At 39.4% G+C, this 24739-nt stretch overlaps 1 protein-coding gene across 1 annotated transcript in view; it reads right to left on the reverse strand.

The window, feature by feature from the left end:
• Adam10 (ADAM metallopeptidase domain 10) overlaps positions 1-24739 on the reverse strand; it is a 108018-nt gene that overhangs the window by 45061 nt on the left and 38218 nt on the right. Inside the window, exons 3-4 of the mRNA XM_033756250.1 lie at positions 22705-22863; positions 6415-6515 (exon numbers count right to left, since the gene is read on the reverse strand). Of these exons, the coding sequence (XP_033612141.1) occupies positions 6415-6515; positions 22705-22863 (260 nt within the window). The remainder of the gene's footprint in view (positions 1-6414; positions 6516-22704; positions 22864-24739) is intronic.

Here is a 24739-nt window from a genome sequence, read left to right on the forward strand (position 1 = left end):
TACAAGTTGCTAAATTCCCTGCGCTGTGCTCGGACTTGCAACCCTCCTGCCTCAGCCTCCTATCTCAGCTTCCTCTGAGCAGCAATTACAGGTATGTGCCACCATACCTGGCTGCTTTATCTTTTCTTTTTTTTTTTTTTTTTTAATTGAGTCAAAAGAGTCTGCTACATATTCTGGTGAGAAGTCATTCATTCTGTGTCCTAAGAAATTATCTATCTGAAAGTCGTACAAATTTCTTCTTCTATGTTTTTTCTTACATGTAAATCTACTATAATCTTTAGGCAACTTTTTCTTTTTTATAACTTTTTACTTTTAAATTTTTTTCCTTTAACCACTCAGAGTCAACTTTCATATAAGGTATTAAGTACAGGGGAGGCTTTTTTCCCACAGAGATATTCAACTGTTCTTGCAGCCCTTGATAAAAAGACTGTTCTTTCCTCCTTTAAATTATGTGAAGGCCCTTGAGAAGTCAGCAGGCTACACTACACCACTGATGCATGCCCATCTACGCTCGGGTCAAGATGACACTCTCCTGATTCCTGCAGCTTTACAGTAAGACTTAATAACCAACCGAGCAGTGAAAATCTTCCAGCCTTGTTTTGTGAGATTTTTTTTTCTTTTTCTGACAACTGCTTTGGTTGTTCCAGGTCCTTTACACTTCAGCATAATTTTCATAATCAGTTTTTCAACTACTAGATAAATCACCACTAGGAATAATAACCAATTCACTACTACATATTGTGTCAGCTGTAGGTTTTTGTAATTTTTGTTTTTCTGTTTCTTTGGGGGCTTTTTTAGCTGTAGGTTTTTTAACAGAAGCTCTTACTAGTCTGAGGAAGTTTTCTTCTAGTTTTGGTCTGCCAGGTGCTGGTGCTGAACCTCGAAAGACCCTTTGAACAGTCCGCTGATGTAATTACGGGACTCTCCTGCACGTGGCTGGGTTTACAGGCGTGCACCACCACACAAACTGCTCTCGCATTTTTACTGCTCTAACCAGCTCAGCCATCCATTTACATCTAATATAATCACTGATATGGTTAGATTTAAACTACCTTGGTATTTCTTTGTTATTTGTCCTATCTGTTCTGTGCAACTGTCTCTTTTCCTACCCCATTTTGAATTAACTAGGTATTTTTAATGATATTTGATTTCCTTCGTTAACCTGTTAACTACTTATCCCCCTCTATTTTTTTCACTGGTTGCTACAGGGAAATTCCCGTAAGTATTTTCTGAAGAGTTTTTACTAGTACATGTTTGCAGTACTTCATGGTCACATTCATCATGGGACTTGGCATATGTGCATGCACATCTTACTTCTTTTAACATCCTCTCCCTCTTCTCTCCCTCCATTTCCTGGCCAAGAGTCTTGATAGTGACCAGGCATGGTGCTGTGCCTATAATCCAGCGCTCTGGGAGGCTGAGGCAGAAGCATTGCATTTTTGAGCCCAGTCTGGACAACTGAGCAAGACCCTGCCTAAAATTTTTTAAAAATTAAAAAGGGAGGCCAGGAATTTAGCTCAGTGGTTCCATCACCTGCCTCGCAAGGGCAAGGTCCCAAGTTCGATCCCCGGTACCAAAATAAATAAATTAATTAATTAATTTAAAAGGATGGGGGATGTTGCTCAGTGCCGGAAAATAAAGGTTCAACAGTAAATAGCCTTTCAGACCACACAGTCTCTGCCACTGTTCAATTCATACCACTACAGCTCAAAAGCAGCCAGACCAGGCATCAACAAGTGGATGTAGCTGTGTCCCAACAGGGCAGCACTTACAACAGCAACGCAGGCCCACAGTGAGGCCTGCTACACTACCTTATTGACAGTGTCAAAAACATAAGGACACAATTTGTTCTTTCTCTGTCCTTTGTGCTGTTACCACATAAACTGATTCTCTGTGTGTTATAAACCCACAACACATTGTTAGTGTTCTGAGTTAAGTAAGGTCTAAAGAACAATTTTAAGTGAGAAAAAATATTTTATATTTGCTATTTTGTGCTCTTCACTCTTTTTTTAGACCTGAATTTCCAACTGGTGTCTTTTTTTCAACCTGATTAACATCCCTTAGCATTTCTTTTTTTTCTTTTTTGGTTTTTTGAGTCAAGGTCTCGCTATGAGAGCACTTCAGACTGCTCTGGAACTCACTGTGTAGCCTAAACTCAAACTTGCAGTGATCCTCCTTCCTCAGCCTCCCAAGTGCTGGGATTACAGGCGTGCACCACCACGCCCCGCCCTTTAGCATTTTTTACAGTATTATCTCCTAGACACAGATTCTTTCAGCTCCTGCTTGTCTAAAAAGTTTTGTTTAAATGGGCATGGTGACACACACCTGCAATCCTGGCACTTAGGAGGCTGAGCCAGGAGGATCACCATATGCTCGAGGCCAGCCTGTACTACACACACACATAAACTCATAAAAGTTTTGTGTTTCTAAGATGAGGTCTTGCTCTGTTGCCTGAACTCAAGTGATCTTCCAACCTAAGTCCCCTCTCAGTAGCTGGAACCAGAGGCATGACACTGGGCCCCGCTTTAAAAGATCTTTAATTTACCCTCAGTTTTGAAAATCATTTTCACAGTGTGCAGAATCCCAATTTAGCAGGTGTTCTTTTAACACTTTGAAGGCGCCCTCTGTATCTGGGGTTTACACTGTGTAGTGAGAGATCAGTAACTGCACATACCTCTGTTTCCTATCTGTAAATACATTCTCTTTTCTCTGGCTGCTTTAATGATTTTCCTCATTTGCAGATGTTCCCAGTGACTCAACTATAATATACTCTCATGTGGCTGTGAGCTTATCCTGCTTGAGTTTCACTGCGATTCTTGGACCATGGGTTAAGATTCTTCTCCTATGTGAAGAATCTGGAGGCCTTTTTTGTTTCTTTTGAGAGGTCTCACTATGTAGTCCAAGCCTCACTATGTTGGCCTCAAACTCCTGGCAGTCCTGCCTGAGCCTCCCAAGTACTGGGATTACAGTTGTGCACCACTACACCCAGCTGGAGACATTAATTTTTAAATACATTTCTCCTACACCTCCTCCCGGTTGGATTCAATAGTTTCCTCTCTGTGCTTTGATCTGGATAGTATCATTACACTGTAGTTAACTGAATGTACACATGTTTACTTCCACAGTAATTAATCTGCTATAAGTCCATCTATTAGGTTTTTCACACTAAATAATGTACTTTCCAAAAAAGATTTTAAAAAACAAAATATAAATAAATAATGTACTTATCAGCTTCTCAAAGTGTTGTTTTGTTGTTTACTATAACTGCTTTTCGGGGGAGATAGGCTCTTGCTATGTAGTCTAGGCTGTCCTTAACTCCCTATGCAGCCCAGGCTGGCCTTGAACTCATGATGATCTTCCTGCCTCAGCTTCCCAAGTGCTAGGATTACAGGTGTGCACCACATGCCGAGCAGTTTACTGTAATTCCTATTCTATCCTTTTTGTGTTCATTAATTCCCTTAATTTCTGGAACATATGAGTAATAGCTGCTGTAAAGTCATATGCTCATGCCTGTCATCTCTGGTGCTGTTTTATCTGAGTGTTTCTCCCATTTACCAACCACCTCGGCAGTTTCTTGTGGTCCAGTAATCTTGCATGTTGTGAATGACACATTGTTGGATATCCGTCTTCCTCTAACAAGTATTATTGAGCTTCTATCTGACAGGCAACTAATATATTTGAAAACCACCTTGACTCTTTGGAGGCTTGCTTTCCACTCAGTTCAGGCAGATTTGAAACAGCCTTTTCTCTACGACATGTTAGCCCTATCATCTCATGGCTCATGTGTGCTACCAAATGGAACTTTTTTTTTTTTTTTTTGCAGTCTGGGGATTGAACTCAGGACCTTGAGCTTACCAGGCAGGCATGGTGCCATTGAGCTACAACCCTAGCCCCCAATTTAACTTTTTATAGTGTTCAGTTCACAGGTCCCTCAGCAGTTTTTTTAGGCAGTTTCGTCAAAGGCTCGCAGTCCCAGTTCTCCACGCTGTGCACCCGCTGTCTGGTGCTGGCATCTTGCTGTTGTCCAGCAGGGGCGCTGCAGGGGCCAGGCGCGTGCCTGTGGCTCCACACAGCTGGACAGGGAAATCTGCCCTCAAGAGTTCCGAAGTCCTCACCTGAGACATTTACTACTTAGATCCATCTGAAGGTTTGTTCTGTTTCAAATACAGCATGGGGTACAGATCCAACCTCACCTTTTCCCAAGTGGATAAACATTTTCCAGTTCCATTTATCCAGTGGTCCTTTCATCTCCTCATTAATCTGAGACTACATCTGTACCACATGTACAGGTCTCTGAGAACTCAAACTCATTCCCCTATTACTCTCATCTCCGTGTAACATCACACCCTCTAGTACTGGAAGTCTTTGTACACTCTGAAGTCATTCATACCTCTTTCCTGCTCACCACCCAGGCGGGCCTACTTCTGCTTAGCCCTTAGTGTTTCCTGTAACATTTTAAGCAGTGGTGGTGAACCTATGGCACATGCGGTACAGCAGGCTGCCTGCATCACTGAAAGCTCTAAAAAGTTCACCATCACTGGATTAGACTCACCTAGTATTATGAATAATGCAGTTGTGATTTGTGTGGTGCTGGCACAGAGTATGCAATGTGTACAGAACAATTTTGATATTAAATATTTTTCCATTAACATTCTCCATTTATTTAAAATCAATTTTTAATCTTTCTTACAGGTTTTCATGATTTTCCTTACATAGGTTATGTAAATTGAGGGCTGCTCTAAACTGGCCTGGAGATCCTCCTCCTTCAGCCTCCTGAGTGCCAGAATTATAGGGATCCACCACCATGCCCAGCTAGGTCATTCTATTTTATAATTATTCTGAAATATAGAACATACTGATATTACTACTACTAATACCTTCATTGTACTTCTCCTTCATTGTACTTCTGATAGTCTGCTGCTGATACAAATAAATGCAACCTACTTCTGCATATTAGTGCTATATCAAGCCACTCAACTAAACTCTTATATCCCAGCTCAACTGTCATGAGTTTCACGCCCTCTGTGCACATTACTAAGACCTTCAGTATGAGCCAGGGTCACTTCCACTGAACTTTAGCAACTTCTAACTAGTTTCCTGGACTCTAGTTAAAGACTCTTATATATCCTTCTACTTCTCAAGGCTTTTATGTACTATGGTCCCTCCTGCTTAGGCATTCATTCCATCTCCTCATGGCTAACCTAACACCTCTTTATCCTTTCAGTTTGATTATTGCTCTCAAATACTTCCAAGTCTAGCTTAGCTATTTCTCTGGTGTATAGAGTATTATCCTAAATTTAACCTCTTCCATCTCTTACTACCCTGAATTGTTTATAAGCTTTCTGAGAACAAGTCTTCACCTTAACCTCCACATACCGCCAGAACTTACTACACTATCTGTGACATTTGGCAGATCAATACTGTATATACTATACTTGTTTAATGAATGCATGAATAAAATCTCATAGTATTTGAACAGTCCACCTGAAATAGAACTCTGAATTCAAATCTGCATGCCTCAAGAAACATCATTCCTCCAATTTTTAGAAAGACTATCCAAAAATGATAAATATTTTATCATGAAAGAAAAAAACGTTTTGACAACTATAACCTGCCACCTGTAATTAAAGAAAGAGGAAACAAAAGAAAGAAAATCAAATGGTAAAAAAAGCCCAAAAAACAAGCCAGGCATGGTGGCATACACCTGTAATCCCAGCACTCAGGAGGCTGAGGCAGGAGGATCACTGTGAGTTCAAGGGCAGCCTCAGCCCTCATAGTGAGTTCAAGGCCAGCCTGAAGTGTATAGTGAGACTTTGACTCAAAAAAAAAAAAATTATTAAAAAATCTTAAGCACTGAGATTTTTATTAGAGTGAACAACCAACTCCCTGTTTTTCTAAGGACTCAAGACTTTCAATGTTAAAAAGATGAACAGCCAGGTGTGGGGGGCACACACCTGAGATCCCAGAACTTGGGAGGCTGAGGCAGGAGAGTCACTGCAAGTTCAAGGCCAGCCTGAGCTACACAGTGAGTTCAAGGACAGACTGTACTACATAGTGAGATCCTATCTCAAAAAACAAAGTAAACACAAAGAAAAAACTAGGTAAACATCCAAGGCAAATCAAGGCAAGTAAGTGACCTTAATTTTGATATATAAACTTATATTTATATAAAACACAAAATGCTATCTTTAAAATTTTTTCTTACTCTGTAAGGCAGAGTAGACTATGGACATGTAATGTTTTTGGTTCACACAGACTCACATTCAACCTCAGCACCACCTCTTTACCACTAAAAGCTGTAAGTATTTTACCACAGTAGTGTAAATCTTTCAGAAATTCTAGAACATACATTGTTAACTGCAACAACACAAGCCCAAGTTCATTTCTAGTTCGTAAATGTGAGCTACCCCTTACCTGTGTTGCTTCCTCTACCCCCGTCCTCTGGTACTGCTTCATCCTTTCAAACACTGAATGGTCCGCACAGCCCCCCTGGGGCCCGTATTTATGAGGATAGTCTGAGGCACAAAGAAGAAACACCTGTTACGTTACATGCTTAGATTTATCCACTATCTTATCTGTGGAAAAGCAACTGTCATAATTAACAAAAGCCATAAATGCTCATTGAGTGCCTATGAAAAAAACAGTATGCTACTTCCTTTAAGTTTCTTTTTTTTTTTTTTAACTTTTATTGAGTTTATTGGTACATTTTAGGTGTAGAGTACAGTTACATTCATTATTGGGATCTTGTACCTTTACATGACAGGTCCTTTAAGTTTTTAAAACGTGGCAGGTTCTTCCACTAATAAGACTTGCTGGTCTCTAGCTTTTTGTCACGCAGATGGTTTGTAAGATTTCACTGTCTCAATCTTCCCCACTTTGGCTACACAGAGCATTTTTAAGTCTCTGGTTTACCTCTTTCTGTGATTTATTTCCCTTCAGACACATTACAAGTGCACAAAGCCACCTCAACCTCAACTACAGCCAGGTTAACGTATCATTATGTTGGCCTGACTGTGTTCTATAACAGCAACTGGCCCCAATGAAAAGTGAACTAGAACTGTGTTCAATGGCATGATAAAAGTGGATTGCATTTACGCTTATTCAGTGTATGATTTATATGAATTCTTTGCAAATAACTTTATCATGTTTTTCTATCACAATAAAATAGTGATAAATTAATCCTTAACTGAATTAGTTCTATTTAAAGAGGCTGAAGCAGAAAGAGCACAAGTTCCAGCCCAGCCTGGGCCATTTAGCAACTAATTGAGACTCCATTTCAAAAAAAAAATTTAAAAAGGGATAGGTATGTAAGTCAGTTGAAACCCCTGGGGTTCAATCCTGAGTACCATAAAAAAATAAAATAAAATAAATGCCTATTGCTATCTCACAAAGTTATACATCCTTTTTATTAAGTTCTTCCTTAGTTCATAAACATATTTTTAATCCAATCCAGTAACTGCAATTAAAAGAACTGGCAAAATAAAATACCAAGACATAAGTATGAGAGGAAGCAATGGAAAATCCTAAGGAGCTTATAAATATAATACACTAAATATAACTGTAAATACTACGAGCAATTTCTTAAGAAAACCTAGAACCCAAAGTGGACGCTAAACTATTTCACTGGAAAATTTCGTTAAATGCTACAAAAGAAATTTAAACTGTCAGGAAAGTAGTAGGAGTTATGGGTAACCTACATACAATGACAAAACAGTTCTGATTTAAAGCTTAGTTTTTATCAGAAACAGCTGCAAAAGAAAATCAATAAATGTGAAAAGAATGCTATAATGAAAATTACCATTCTGCAGCTGCATGCATATAACCTGATTTGGGCAAGGATGCTCTGCGGATGCAAGCGCACTCTGGCCCGAGCTGTGAGCGAACACAATGCTCCCTGCACTTCCAGTCAGAGGAAGGCTAGTATTAGGTGACTTTCTTATGTCACACAACAGGAAGTGCCCAGTGGTGAAGGCTTCAAAAACGATTAAGATATGATATAAACACACAAACTCCCCCAAACAAACATTAACTGCTATGCATTGCAAACATATACTAAGTGTAAATTAAAAAAAAAAAAAAGGTGCAGCTTCACCTAACCAAGCCAACACTCAGACATACTGAGAGTGAGAGACATGCTCACTCTCAACCTAAACAGAAGACAGATGAGGCCCGAGGATTTAGCTCAGTGCTGCCAGTGCCTGCCTCGAAAGCGAAAAGTCCCAAGTTCGATCTCCGGTACAAAAAAACAAAACAAAACAAAACACAGAAGACAGATGATGCATGTTGTTCCACCTTGAGGCCACGATGTTAAGTGAAGTAGGACACACACACTTAAACATCGCGTAGTTCTCCTAAACAAGGAATCCACGGTATGAATGGGTTGAGGAGCAAAATGTGAGATGAATAATGGGAAACAGGGTGACATATCTTTTGCAGACAGGAAGAGGATCAAGAGATGGAGGAAGGGGAAGGGAAAGAAGGAAAGGGGACATAAAAAGAATTAAGATGTGTTACCTACATGTACCAACTCCCCATGATGAATGTAGTCATTATGTAATACAACATGTACTAATTAAAACTAAATTGTAAAAAACAACTCATGTCATTTAAAAACTCAAGAACTGGAGGTGTGGAGTCTGTTGTAAATTAAGACACTAAAAGAGACAGAATAAATGCATTTAGACAACGTAAGAAATTTCACGTTTATAAAAATTTTATAGATATATTAAATTATATTATTAAATTAATGACAATTTTAGTACTGAAATATCATTATGACTGTGTAGGAAAATGTACACTGAATGAGACCAATTTTCAAAAATTTGGTAATGAAATCTCATTATGTCTGTAACTTACTCCCAAAAATGTTTCCTTCAGAAGGCACATGGGAGATGGGGCACAAAATGTAAAAACTGGCAAATCTAGTAGGAAAATATGTGCGTTCACTGCATAATTATTCTAACTTTTTTTGTAGGTTTCAAATTTTCAAAATAAAACTGGATTTAAAAGGTTGTAATATCTGGGAAACAAGTTCAAATAATTTTGAAGTGGAAAACTAACACTACTACACTACTGGGTAAGAAAAATCTAATATTCATTATTTTCCTATTTCACAGGTTGGCTTTCAGAAGGTGAAGATACATACTGTCCAACACATATTTAAGAAGATTCTACCATAGGTTGGGAAGTTTCACAGAATAGTGTGCCAAGATTTCAATTCTCATCTTTCTGGTTGATCTGGTTATAATCACCACAATCTTTCTGCTACTAATTCTAACCTGAAAATATCCCAGTGAACCATGCCCAGATTCTAACAGAACCTAGCATGCCCAGACCACCAGACCACCAGCTGCTGGCATTCCTCCCGGTGCACAATGCTCAATTCAATCAACACAGGAAGACTTTGCGGGCAAACACACAAACACTCACTCGAGTTCCTTGTTCCGTTAAAAGACTCCATCTTTGGAATTTTGCCAGTTATTTTAAGTACTGTATAATGCCAAATTCACTATTCAATCAACACAGGAAGACTTTGCGGGCAAACACACAAACACTCACTCGAGTTCCTTGTTCCATTAAGACTCCATCTTTGGAATTTTGCCAGTTATTTTAAGTACTGTACAATGCCAAATTCATAGTGTGATATTAGTAATTTATAATTCCATTATTTTGTGCTCTTTTGCCCCGATAATGGGATAGTCCAGTTTACAGTACCTAAAAACACAGTTCATTCTCTGGCTGTTTCTCCTCTGAATCCAAGATAAGAAAACAGTGTGTCTGCTTCTCACGATTACAGTGTGTGAGAGCACAAACCCTGCTGCAGACTCAAGCTCAGCAAACACAGTAAAAAGCCTTCCAAAATGCCCACACTCGTGCATTTCAACATAGAGAATATATGAGGCCAAATCTTATATTCTCAATTTTTAATTTATTATTCCAATGTAATACACAAGTAAATTTTAATTCAATTAGTACGATGTGTTTTATTTTTCCTTTATGACTCATTATGTGGCGCATTTAGATTTGCTGGAAGGGAGTCAACATTTAAGGTAGTACCTATTTTAACATTTACCTTAGGCTAATTGAAGTTCAATGAAAACAACATATATTTAACATGATTAAATTTATAGAATTAAATTGGATGCTCTCCTTCAAAGAGCTGTGTTTAACCAGTTCTACTTCATCATGACGTTTCTGAGACATCCTCATATCCCCAGCCCCTAAATGCTGCCTCTCACAAAGACCCAAGCACACACACACAGCGCACAGCTGACACTCCTCCCACAAAAATAACCATTTCACCTGGATCTGCCAAAGGAAAGTCCTGCGATTAAGTCACTGGCAGCCAGTTTTCAGATGAAATTTCCCTATATATTTTAAGCGTACACAGGGGTGGAGGTGGGTAGGAATAATCTGTCTGCCAAAACACTCAAAGGCCCTGGCAGGGATCAGGAGAAGGAATCAGGAGAAGCCCCGGAACTCTCCCTGTTCTTGGGCAGACATTATCCCCCCGATCTTTCTGAGTGTGTTAGTGGGGGTGTGGGGTGTGGAGACTGAATTCATGGTCCTCGCACTGAGCTACAGCCCGAGTTATTGAGACAGATTCTCAGTTAAATTTCCCAGGCTGGCCTTGAACGTGAATTCCTCCTGCCTCACTCTCCCTAGCAACTGTGGCTGGGATCACAGATATTGCCTCCACACCCAGCCCCTAAAAACACTCACAGGTGCATACCTGTAATTCCAGAATCTGGGATTACTTCATCTCAGCATTGAGCACCCTACCATCTTTTTGCACAGTCCTCAACTCTGGTAATCTTTCCACACCAGTGAGGCCCTCCAGTTACCAGTGCTGCCCACCCGGTGTTTACTGTCACCACAGGACCATCTCTCCCTGCTTATTCGGTTGCTCCAACTCCTCCACTGCATTCACCTTCAACTCCCACACCCCGGCCTTATCCCATGCTTAAAGGCAAGGCTCTACCTACCTCTCCGCAGCTGAACTGGACTGGAGAACAACTAAAATCTGTAACCTCACAGTTAGCTCCTCGGTACCCTGGTGATTGCACCCACTTTCTAGAGTCCATGCTCAGTCACATTCACCTAGGTGCACTAGGCAGTCCTCACTCTCCCACTCCTGAGGACAGGCCAGGCCTGGAAAGCAAGCTGAGACTCTGCAAGGGATCTCACATCATCCGGGAATGACAAATGGGCTGTGACTTCCAAAGTCTTTTGTCACAACCTAAAAACATTTCAATCCATGTATAAGGGAATATATAATAGTACACTATAATTTAAGTCAACATCAAGATCAGTGTTTAAAAAGAATCAGTATTTCTTTGTAAATTATATTTAATGTGCCATAAATTAAAGATACAAATTTCCTTTGAGAGCTTGAAATTTAAGGTACAAAAAAACAATTTCTAAAGCAACAAAACACTATATATGCTTCAAATTCTGTCAGTATTAATCTCTCTTAATAGGAAAAAAAAAAGAAGTATAAAATTTTTTCCATATACGTCCAAAACTTCTAAAAGAACTCTTTTTCCCTGGATACATTAACTATAAAAATGGACAATGACAATTTTCTCTCTAAAATTACTGACAATATAATCTTCGTTTCTAGAAAAAGCCTTTGTTCAACTAATGAATAATCCCTCATTGAGATGCAGAATCATAGGATGCAGTGTGGTTCCCCAGATAAGGCCAAACAACATATTCTTTCACAAAGAATGAGTCATGAGTGCAGAATATTCAGCCCTGTTTAAAACAAAGACCAGCTTTAGATCTACTGCCTTTCTTCCAGTTCCTCTGCATGCAAACCTCTTGTTTTGCTGCAGTTAACACAAATACAAATAATACACACATTGTGACACTACCTCCAACAGGAAGTAGCTCTAGCTAACTGTCACACCAAGGGGGAATGTTTACAGTTCTGACCGCCTGGCTGGCCTGTCAGGGGAACCACATCTGAAACATCCGTTTGACTGCTCCCTGCAGAGCACTAGCCCTCCCTATGACCTGCAGAGTGAGAAGCTGACTGCAAAGCCCAAGGCCTTGATCTCAAGATGTCAAAAGTGGTTTTAATCTCTCTGGTAACAGGTAACAGGAATAACACATCCAATCAACCAGTCCAACTTTTATTATATTAATCTAATTTAGGATGGAATGACTCCATGACAGATAATGCATAAAAACTGCTTCGTTACTATCACATCTGCAAGGGAGTCTGCCTAGAAAAACTGTCATTTATTTCCAAAGTTGCCAAAAATAAGGAGGGCAGAAGGAAGAGTGAACCTTTTTTCTTTGGAGCATAGATGAACAGTTTGGAGGGAGGGAAGGACTCCAAATGTTTCTCTTCAAACTCCAGTGACGGAGTGGAGCCAGGCATATTGCTCTCAGCCCATGGTTTTTAGGGAAGAAGTATCAATGCCAAGGGAATCCTGGGCATTGGGTCAACAGGAATAACACTGCTTTATTACTCTAATCAGTTACAGATGGAATTCCTAGACTCGGAAGTGAAAAGAGACAGAATCTGTGCCCTACTCGCCACTGCATCCACAGTATCTAAAGTATCTTATACTGACTAGGCACTCAAACAATGCTAATTTTAAAATAAATCAATCAGGAAACCTGCTACAGTGTGAAGTGTCTCCCATAGGCCAATGTGTTGAAGGCTTAGACCCCAACCTGCGTCACTAATGGGAGGTGTCAGACCCTGTTAAGCAGTGGGGCCTAGTGGAAGGGGGGCCCTTGGGTGTGCCCTCCTATTGGGACCCTGGCCTTCCCCAACCACCAAGAGGTGAGACTGTGTACTCCACAGCAAGCGCCTGCCATGACACACTGCGCCCCTTCAGGCTCAGAGTGAACAGGACCAAGGCACCATGGACAGAAACCTCCCAAAGTGTGGGCCAAACTGCCTCCCCGAGCTCCCTTCAGTGTGCAGTGTGGCCACCCTCAGGGTTTTAATGACTTTTTCCACAACCTTTACAACATACTGGCTCTCTATTACTGAGAACTTGCCCTCCAGATATTTTTTTAAAGTCTAAATCTTTGCTATACCTTCATTAACCAATAAATACTTGCTGAGTTTAATTTCTCAGGAACTAGCTTTCAAACCTCCTTTCAAAGGTCATCCATTAGCCAAAGAAACATAAAATGCTGGCACCAGTAACAATCTCCTAGCTTGCATTCCACCTGCAATAAGCAGGAACTATCAACCACTTTAAGCCTACAGAGAAGAGTGCTCTAAATCCCCAACTACCTTACAGACTATTGCAAAGGACACATTCGAAATTATGGCCTATACGCACATAAACTTCCTATCTGTATGTCAATTTTGTTTGTTTTTGACTGTTTTGGGGGTTGAACTAGGGAGTACTGAGCTATACCCCCAGTCAGTTGTGTGTGTGTGTGTTTTTTATAAAGGGTCTTGCTCTGAGATCACAGGCACGTGCCTGCAAAGTTATTTTAACTGCTTTAATCTATACAGCAAATAACGAGAAAAAAAACTATTATTTACTAAACACCAGGAATACAAAAATAGATGACACAGACTATGTACCCTCAAAGAGCTTACAGTCTAGCTAAAGTGTCAGACATGCAAACAAGTACATTTAAGTATTAATTTGCTGAGTGTTTCTCCCTCCCCCTCTCCCTCCCCTTTTCCCTCTCCTTCAATCATCCAAATTTATTGAACACTGGCTGAATTTAATTACTCATCCAGCAAACAACTGGTTTCCTTCCTTGCCTCTTCTCAAAGGTCAATCATCTGACTAATGATGTGCTGGATTCAGAATACAAAGAGACCTCACCAATAAATAAGAGCAGGAAAGAAAGGGTACCCATAACTGAGAGGTCACGGAAGCCTCAGGGGAAACAACTGCTGAGTTACACTGTGAAGGCTTAGGACAAAGGTATCTACATACAGTCAGCATGAAGTGAAAGTCCTAGCCAGGCAGAGTACATTACTCCTGGAATCCTGGGAGGCTGTGGCAGGCGGATCACAAGTTCAAGCCCAGCCTGGACAATTTAGTGAGCTCCCGTCTCAAAAATTTAAAAATAGAAAAAAGAACATTCCTTCTGCTTGCTTACTTCTATAATGCTTGTCTTAAATTTCCAAAAAGCCTCTTCTCATTAGAGCTCTGGCAGCAAAGCCAGAGATTTAGTCCATCCTCTTGCCTCTTTACAAAGCTTATCTTCTCCTTAACCAACCAATACTCAAAGAGTTAATATAAACATTATAGTTGTGTCTGTAATAACCAAAAGCCTAAAACAACCCATATAAATGGGTAGCCACACAGATTATGTTATCAGTGCAATCGAATATGACTTATCAATACAAAGGAATAAACTACTAGTATATACACAAGAGGGATGAATCTCAAAATAATTATACTAAGTTTCTAAAAAATGCAAACAGGTTAGTACATGAGGAAATCAGGAGGGTGGGAAGAGAGGACAATTACACCAAGAAGGAAGTTTTTAGGGCTGATGGATCATGATGATGTTAGTAGTTTCACTGATGTATGCATATGCCAAAAGCTAACAAACTGTGTGCTTTGTACAATAGTTCTTCTGCAATACAGCTGTTGAAAAGTAATACTAGGGGCCAGGGATTTAGTTCAGTGGTGCTGCTGCCTGTCTCACAAGTGCAAGGTTCTGTGTTTGATCCCAGGTACCAAAAAAAAAACAAATACCAACTAGAGACTGGTAATAACCAAATGTAGTGTGTGAACCTTGCTGTAAATCTGTATTTTTAAAAATTATGGAACATTTTTGTGGAGCAACTGGAGAAATACACCTACCGGCAGTACATTACTTAGTCAATAGTAAGTTTCTAGGTATAAATTTATGTAAATGCTCTAGTCATCTGGGAATATAACATAAAACTGAAATGCTATCTACTTAGGATGTAATCTCAAAACACCATACAAATGCTGGAGAGAAAAATATTCACAATAATGTTACCTGCAACTCTTTTTATTGTTTGGTGCTGGGGATCGAACTTGGGACCTTGCATTCACGAGGCAGGTGGCAGAACCACTGAGCTAAATCCCCGGCCCACCTGCAACACTTTTTAACAGTAAGAAATAGGGGACAATCTTTATGTCCATTAATTGCTAAGCTGATCAATCATGTACTTCATCAATAAAAAAATTAAAATGCATGTAACCATTTAAAAAGAAAAATGCTACACTACATTTGCTGATCTAAGCTGTATCATAAATTATTTAAAACAGTATACAAGATCTGAAGGACTACTCACAAAAATGTGAATGATATTGGATACATCTTATCTGCCTCTTAATTCATGAGAAGAATGCATATTTTAAGTCACACTTACGCATACATCTGCAATCCCAGCATGTGGGAGACTGAGGCAGGGGGACCGCCAGTTTGAGGCCAGCCAGGGCGATACAGTGAGTTCAATGTCTGCGTGGACTACATAGCAAGGCTGTCTCAAAACAACAAAGTATACTGGTAATCAGCAAAAACATTCCCCCTTCAGGGGAAAAGTAGTTTGGAACCATCAAATTTCAGATGCAAAAAGGGCTATTAGTGCTCAGGTCTATCATTTGTCTTCACATGAAGAAAATGATGCCCCCCCAAAATAAGTTATTTGCACAGGTTACAAAGATACTCTAATGTATCACCTGCTGTGAAGTTTAAGTCCTCTCTCATACATGTGCCATGCTCCAGGTCTCTGGCACATCTGGTAGACATCTCTCTACCCAACGTGTATGACCTTGAGCAGACGGACTGAATCCTGACACAGCGTCAACTGTATGCAAGGTTGCCTTTAAATCCTTGATCCTAAGATTCCCTAGCTAAATCAATAAAACACCCATCTTTGTACTCCTAGATTAATGTCCAAATATAAATATACATTGGCAAGGCTGCTTAAGGCCCCAAATATATAAACTATGAACAGAATTTAACTTTTTCATAATAAAGCAGATCCTACAATGCCTCTCTAGAAGGAGCTCCTTGTGGGGCAAGGGTCCTGGCCCAGCATCCTCCAGCATTATCACAAGGTGACTGGTATAAACATCAATCACTGAACAGCACTACAATAAAAGTAAGGCTGGGTCAGTTGTGGCGCACAGTCAGGAGGCTGACGTAAGAGAAAGACCTTTTCTCAAAAAATAAGTAAGACTGGATTTCACTCCAGTTATCCCCAGGACATGAACAGTCCTAAATAATATTTCTTCTACTATTTATTACTCACAAAAGTTGACTCTAAAATATAAATTTGCCCCATTTTCCAGTAGTGAATGACTGCCCTTCTAAAAAATCAGTTAATGCCAATTTTTTTTAAAACTGAGCTTTTTCCTAATCTTTTCCCTTTTAAAAAAATATTCACTGTAATTATATGCAATGTAATTAAATCATTTCACTTTCAGCGACCTTTAAAACTATTTTTGGTGCTGTGGAAGCCAAGAGACAGATCCCAATCACAACACCTTCCACAAGTTATACAAGACTTTCAAGGCTCTGGTTTTCCTTGTCTTTAGTGTTGAATTTAGTGTCTTCACAGAACTAGTAAAATTATAGAATTCTATTTCATTCAGCACTATGCCAACCTTCTGATTTATTACAAACAACCTTATTTTTCACAAACAGTCTGCTAACTAGGTATGCTGAAGAAATAATTCCCCAAAATAAAACGCACATATTTCTTAAATGTACATGATTGTGAAGTCTTACTTCAAAGCTTTCACTCTTCTTACTAACAAATCAAATGTTTACAAATTAATCTGCTTTCAAACTCAGAAGCATTTCACTTGACAGAATACTGAGAACTACATTTACAGTTCCATCATAACTGCAATACTGTACAATATCATATAATGAATTAAATTTCTACTCAATATCTTTGTGAAACACTCCCAACACTGCCAAAGAGAATCATGAAGAGATCTCAGAAGAGACACAAATTCCAAGCACAATTTTACTTTCTAGAATGAGTTTCAAAATTGTTTTATAGCATATAAACCTTATTTTCAATACTTTTTACTTCTGAAATTGTGCAATGCATTTTATTGTTGCTAAAATATTTTATCTATATATATTTTAAAATTTATGGAAGGGCCGGGTGTGGTAGCATAAGCCTGTAATCCCAGCACTCGGGACGCTGAGGCAGGAGGATTGCTGTGAGTTTGAAACCAGCCTGGGCTACATAGTGAGTTCCAGGTCAGTCTCAACTACATAGTGAGACCCTGTCTCAAAAAAAAACCAAAACAAAACAAAACTTTATGGAAGGGCTGGGGATTTAGCTCAGTGGTGCCGCCACCTGCCTCGCAAGCACAAAGGTACTGAGTTCAATCCCTGATACCAAAAAAAAAAAAAAAAAATGGAACGACACATACACACACAGAAATACATGAGGCAACCAATCAGAAAAGGTCTTGACATAAAATTTTTTCAACAACTTGAGTCCTATTTATATAAACTAAGCTTCTGACTGCATACCATGAAAAAGCTCAGCCTATTTTCTCTAAACTCTGCCAAAAAGAACTAAGCCCCTCACCCTCTTATCTTATTTCTAACTCAGTATATGTGCTGCCAAATCGAGTACGTCTTATTTCTAACTCTTATATGTCAAATAAGACAGTGGTTTTTTTGTTTTGTTTTGTTTTTTTGGTTTTTTGAGACAGGGTCTCACAATGTAGTTGAGACTGATCTGGAACTTACTATGTAGCCCAGGCTGGTCTCAAACTCACAGTGATCCTCCCGCCTCAGCCTCCCAAGTGCTGGGATTACAGGCGTGCACACCACGCCCAGCTAAACAGTGTTTTTATATATCATTTCTTGCTGGATATAGTGCAAGATGCCAGTAATCCCAGCAGTTGGGAGGCTGGGACAAGAGGATTACTGTGAGTTTAAGGCTGGCGGGAGCTACATAGTGAGTTCAAGTCCAGCCTGAACAACATAATGAGAAATATCATTTCTCATGGTCCTCTCAACTTTCCTGATTTTGTGCCCGTTATTTAGAATTCTGCAAAAAAAAAAAAAAAAATGGGGCGGGGGCAGTACTAGGGATTGAACCCAGGACCTTCACACTGAGCTACATTCCTAGCCCTTCCCACTTGTAAAATTTTGAGACAGGGTCTCACCATTGCTAAGCTGCCCAAGCTGGGTTCAAACTTGTAATTCTCCTGTCTCAGCCTCCAAGACTGCCAGGAATATAGGTATGTACCACGACCAACCAGGTGTACCTCTAAATTTTTATGATTCTTTCAAATCACTGCACTGAAGTAAGCTCAGTGGTTAAGATCAATGCTAAGCAAGTAAGTTAAATAATACAGTACAGAAATTAACTAATACAACTAATACACAGAGCCATTATAATCATCACCTCAAACCACTCTGCTGCTGAAGTAATTATCAGACAATCAGAGCACTCAACCTTCCCAAGTGGCTATGCCAACCTGTCACATCCAACAGGCAGGCAGATCTCCATCCACACTGGACCTAAGCAGAGCCACACTTTTTAAAGGAAGTTCAGAATTTCACATGAATGACATTAACAATGTGGTGATATCACATATGGAAATGCGAGCTATTACCATAACTCAATTCCTCCTCCCCTTTTCTCTCCTTCGCACTAACAGTGACACAGAGTTAGGAGCCTCAGCCTTAGTAACCGTGATGAAATTCACTTATGTCAACAATTTCAATACCACAATAATAGGGAATTATCTGATTTTTCTCAAAGGTTTCAGAAGCAATACCCCAAAGTTTCCACAATAAAGAGACTTCTACATGAATAAAACTTCTATCCTGAAATGGTAAGATGAAGTTTAACAACCTTAATTTTTAAGTATGATAAATTGTAGGGCTTCCCATTGAGGCACTAGAGAAAGGGGCTATGGCTGAAAGGAAGGGTTCCTCAAGCCATGGCCAGAAAGCTCTCCAGGCTTTCCTACACCACAAAAAGGAAAATAAACAATAACTGTGAAATAAAAGGAATAAACCCTGGTATATTTTCTGCAGCTTTACATACTTAAAATATTTTAAATTCAGACAATAGTATTTATTTTTTTCTTTTTTGGTACCAGGGATCAAACTTGAGACTTTGTACTTACGAAGCAGGCGGCAGAACCACTGAGCTAAATCCCCATCCCAAGATTAAGTATTTTTATAAAAATACAGCATGAAAAAATGACTTAGACCTTTGCCTGTTGGACAGGTAATACACAAAAGGGCACAGGTTCACTATGCAGCTACTGACTGCAAGCAAGACATGCTTAACAGCCTCCTGATGACAAAAGTCCTGCTCCAGTGTATGGGACAGTGTTATCCTCACACTTTCATCAAGTAAACTGCGCTGAGGGGCCAAGGATTAAACGGTGTTCTTACCTTGTCATAACTGTTCACACTTCTCTGTCCTAGGAGAGAATGCTTTTTACTACTTCAGTCCAGAACTGAACAAGTGTGAATGTGACGCTGGTAACTGTATGTAGTTATCAGCCTCACATCTAACTGAGTATGCAAAGCACCTGCAGAAGATATTCAATATTTTTGCTGAAAACTGTCTGTGTTCTGGCACAGCCACAGAAGCATCCCCTAAGTTTCTCCAGAACAGCACTACCCCTTTCCCTGGTGTCTTAGGCCTACAGCTACACACAGTATGAAGAGGATGGTGGCTACAGAGTCACTGGAACCTACCTCAGGCCCAGTGCTTCCCCTACCATTCACTTCTGGTGAAAGCATCACAGGAGCACCAGGTCCACTTAGGCACACACAGTACATAAGTCATCACACAGTACTTCTGGTGTGAAAACATTCCTGGCAATCAAGTAAGTCATAAGAAAATAATATACATTAATGGGTACCCACATTCTTTTAATTACCTGTCCAATTTTATTTTACCAAATTAAAGAATTTGGGCTCAAACTGCAGTAGATGCAAATGTCTGATTTTAGGGAGGCAGAGATTTCAGTAAAGCCCCAGAAGTAAAAGGCAATGAGAATGTACAGGTATTTTTCCATGAGTGAAGCAAAAGAGCATGTGATTAAGTTGAGTTTTCTGAGACTTCTTTCCTCACACATAAAGTACAGATGATATATGCACCTACAGTTCATACTGTACTTCAGAAAGCTATTGTGAGGATGAAAGTAAATGATGCAAGTAAAGAACTTTAATACGTACTTTATATAGTATACACACTATAGAAAGTACCTATCAAGCCACACCTATTCTTATTAGTATGATCGTGGACATGCAACAGTTTAAAGAGCCAATAAGAAGTGAATTTATCTGCCCTTCCCCTAGAATGAGGGTAGGTAAACTAAGCTTGAAGGACAAAATGTCCCGTCAGCTGTTTTTGTCTGGCATGCAAGTTAAAGATGGTTTCTGTTTTGTTTTGTTTTGAGACGAGGTCTCAGTATGCAGTTTAGGCTGGCCTTGAATTCACATGACAGAACCCAGGTTGCCCTCAAACTCACAGTGATGCTCCTGCCTTGCATCCCCAGACTTGGAATTAAAGTGCACACCACCACACCTGGCATACATTTTTAAACAGTTGAAAGAATATTTTGTCATATGAAAATCAAATTAAGTTCCATAAAGTTTTATTGGAAAATAGCCATGCTCATTTTATGTTTCTCTGGCCCCAAAGCCAAACATATTTATTAACTGTCCCTTTGCAAAAAAGTTTGTAAATCCTAGTCTCAAATCTGGAAGACAGCAAATTAAATTAAATTAAATTAAAAGATGAATACATGATGTCTTCTCATACAGCAGTTAATTAGATGGACTTTCAGATAATTTTTGAAAAGTAATTGTCTAACGCTGGGCCCAGCAGAATGTGCCTTTGGTCTCCGCTCCTCAGGAGGCTGACGCAGGGGGATCATTATGTTCGCAACATAGCAAGACCTCCTCTCAAATAAAAAAAAAAAGTAACTGCCTAAATTTGTAAACTTTAATAGCTCTGTTCAAAGCAATTCCTTCCTGTACCTCTATCCTCATAACACATTTCTATTTACAAAAATTACAAACAAAAATCACTGTAAACATTACTACTTTGAAGCTTTAATTCCACTAATGATATTTAATAATAAAAAAGAATGTAACAGAAAATTAAGTTGCATCCAATGTCATTTATCCTACAAGTTAACTCAGATTTTAAACTGCTGTAGGATATGAGGGGGAAATGTAATTAAATTATAAGAAAGGAAGATAAAGTAGAATATACTCAAGCTATATACAAGAAAGTAACAGGAAGAGGAAAGTAAGAAGATACAGTAACAGAAATCATAAGAGGCAGAATAAGCACTGAGCAAGGAAAGCGTGTGATTAAAGATGATGGGAAGGAACAGATCATCTGCCACGTCACTTTTCCTCCCCTCCTTTTGCCTTCTTCCCCTTCTATCTTCCCATCAAAAGGCCTTGTCTGAATCTAGAAAACATTCTAAGGGAAAATATTTCAAGATTTCATTAAATATTTATGAAGAATTTGCTACCCAGATATTTCAGGAGCAAAGACAAACAAACAAACAAAATGGTATCCGGAAAACTAACATACCCTGATAGTAGAGATAAACCTGCAAACAATTAAAGCACTACAAAATTACACAGCAAGGTAGAAACCAGCTGGATAAAAACCCTGTCAGAAGAAAGGGAGGCAAAGGAATCCACATTCCTACCGAGAAGGAGTTTTTTAGCTGAGACACTAAAGAGTGTCTGAAATACCAGGAAGTGGAAAAGGAGTCAAATGGGGATGAGTGAAAAAGTAAGCAAGAAACAGTGATGAATTTGAGTCAGCCTTTAGCTGAAGTCATAAACACACCCCCAACCTAGTACAATTACGCTGTGTTCAAAAGTAATTTGGCAATAACAATAACAAGCAGGTGGACAGTTTGAAATGCAGACACTGGCAGAGCTGATGAGGCAAAACCTCACCTGGCTAAAATTTGCCATTATATTACTAGAGGTGAGAAAGAAATTATTGATACATTCCTGCATGCAAAAAAGAAAATGAAGTCCGGAGGAAGCTGCCAAGTTAAGAAAACAGGTAAAAACTGAGACTAGCCTAATTACAGTAAAGAAGGACAGAGTATTCAAGAGATAAATCACAGGAAAGTATTTCACTAAAGCATTCTCATGGTTACATAACTATGGACACATAGACACAGGCAGAATTAAAAGGCGAAGTCTAAGTATTTTTTTCTATTCTTAAAATACAGATAAAAAATTCTTCCAACAAATTATTATTATATGAAGACCATATAGGTAGAGGACAAAATACACGATAAACCCGAAGTCTTACCAAGCTGAGGTCATTATTTCAGCACTGCAAAAAGAAACACTCAAAGAAATTATGAAAATAGCTAAAACTCAAATAGGATGTAAACTGGATTTTTCCTTTGCAGGCCATACCTATAAAGGTGGTAGCATGAATAGCCTGGCAGATATGGAATACAGGACTCCTGGTTCAATCAGCTCTGGCTGACTCAGTCAACAGAATTCACAGCACCACATCAGCAAGGCAGGACCGACAGGGCTGCCCAGACAACTGCCTCCCTGAGGCAGAATGGGGCCCACCGTTCACTTCACGGAGACTCAGCCTGTGAAATTATTTTCTACCCTGCTTATCAGCGTAGGTAAGAACACAGCTCAGGTCAGGCTTTGTCTCCATGAAGTTTCAACTACTCAGATGCCTTTTTGCAAAAAGCTACTTGATAAAATGTAAGCACTTACTAATATCATCTTCATGATAAATGACAGAGTGAAATGGCAGAACCCGGTCTTTAATGTATCTCTCTGCTGGCTCAATGTAAAATGTGCCACCACGAGTCCGGATGAATCCTTCAAATCGTCCATCAATTACTGACCCATGGCTAAAGCTTCCTTCTTCACCTATGAACGAAAGCAACAAAGTCTTCAAAACTTAACTTGTACACGCCTGTTAAAGTCACTTCAATTTAAAAAGCCATTTTTATATTCTTTTTCAAATAGCCTGAATACAAATTTACCAGAGAAATTAATTTTCATATAAAATATATCAAGGTGAATCTGAGATAGAAAGAGCAACTAGAATTTAGTTAAAACATATATAATTAAGGGCCAGGGATTTAGCTCAGTGGCCCTGCACCTGCTTCACAAGCACAGGGTCCTGAGTCCAATCCCCAGTACCAAAAAACAAAACAAAACATATATAATTAATACCAAAAATGAAACACAGAGCATCTGCTTTGTGGTAACCATATTCCTAACACCTAGAATACTTCCTGCCCTCCCCAAAAACTAAAACCCTCCTGTCATGCATGCATTAGTTATTCAATAAGTAATTGTTAACCTAACAAATTCAGAAGCAAGCTTACCCACTAATAAAACATATACTTTCAGAATAAAGGTACTCAAAAGTATCTTTAGAAATTCTGCTTCAGGCCAGGCATGGTGGCACACACCTATAAGCCTAGCACTCAGAGTCAGAGGCAGGAGGACGGCCAAGAGTTCGAAGCCAGCCTGAGCTACTTAGTAAATTCAAGGCCAGCCTGACCTACATAGCAAGTACCTGTCTCAAAGAAAACAAAAAGCCACATAAATTCTGCCTTAATTGCCATAAGGAAAAAAAAGCTCATTTGATATATTGTACACAAATCTTTTGGCTTCCTTGCTACCTTCAGGTTTTATAAATAAATTTTAAATATAAAACTACTAAATATTTCAGAAGCAATTTAAACAAAAGTATATCAACAGCCCTTTTTAAGATACTTGAAAAAGATTTGGAATACTATCCCATCAATTATAAAGAAAATAATTAAATTATTAAAGAAATTAAATTATTAAAGAAAATAATCACAAAAGTCTGAACACCAAAACCAAATGTCAACAGAGGGCGGAAGGTAAGCAAAGGGTTGTCTTCCTTCACTGCTGGGCACTGAACCCAGGGCCTCATGCATGTCAGGCAAGTGCTTTACTGCTGAGCTACAGCCTCACTCCCTGCCTTCTTTGTTTTCATTTTTGTTTAGAGTCAGGGTCTTGCTATGTGGCTAGGGCTGGCCTAAATCCCTAGACTCAAGCAATCCTCCTGCCTCAGGCTCCCAAGTAGCTGGGAATACATACATCTGCCTCTGCACCCCAATGGGGCTTTAAAAGTTAAATACAGTGAAGTTGGGCATGGTAGCAAAAAAACACAAAGTTAAATTTACTTTAAAATCCTCATTAAAAAGTGAAACACACCCAAAAAAACAAACAAACAAAAAAAAACTGTCACATCTCCAGCATGCTCTTGGTCTCCCATGTGTTTTGGAGCACTGGAGACTGAACCCAGAGCCTCAGCACACTCAATGTATGCTCTAGCACTAAGCAAGTGGTGGGCCAGGGAATCTAGCTCAGTGGTTCCGCCACCTACCTACCAAGTGCAAGGTCCCAAATTCGATCCCCAGTACAAAACAAACAAACAAACAAAACACTAAGCCAGTGGCAGCAAGCCTATGGCATACACAAACAGCTGTTTGTTACCACTGAAAGCTCTAAGAGGTTTGCCATCACCACACTAAGCTGTGTTCCCAGCCCCCAAGTTTTCCATAATTTCTAAGTTATACATTAACATTAATTGGCTGGCTTTGAGTCAATTATGACCTGAAAGCTCATTTATAATAGTCTTATACTTTTTTTCACCTCCTACTAAGAATGGACACAGACTACCATGCTATTGGCCCAGCAAGTTGCACTAAGAGCCTGGAAAGATTTTCCTATGAATGACTTTGTCACTTTATTTTTAGATCAG

The sequence above is a fragment of the Fukomys damarensis genome, unplaced genomic scaffold (genome assembly GCF_012274545.1).
Source record: "Fukomys damarensis isolate Sample0158 unplaced genomic scaffold, DMR_v1.0_HiC HiC_scaffold_25, whole genome shotgun sequence".
In the NCBI taxonomy this organism is placed as follows: domain Eukaryota; kingdom Metazoa; phylum Chordata; class Mammalia; order Rodentia; family Bathyergidae; genus Fukomys; species Fukomys damarensis.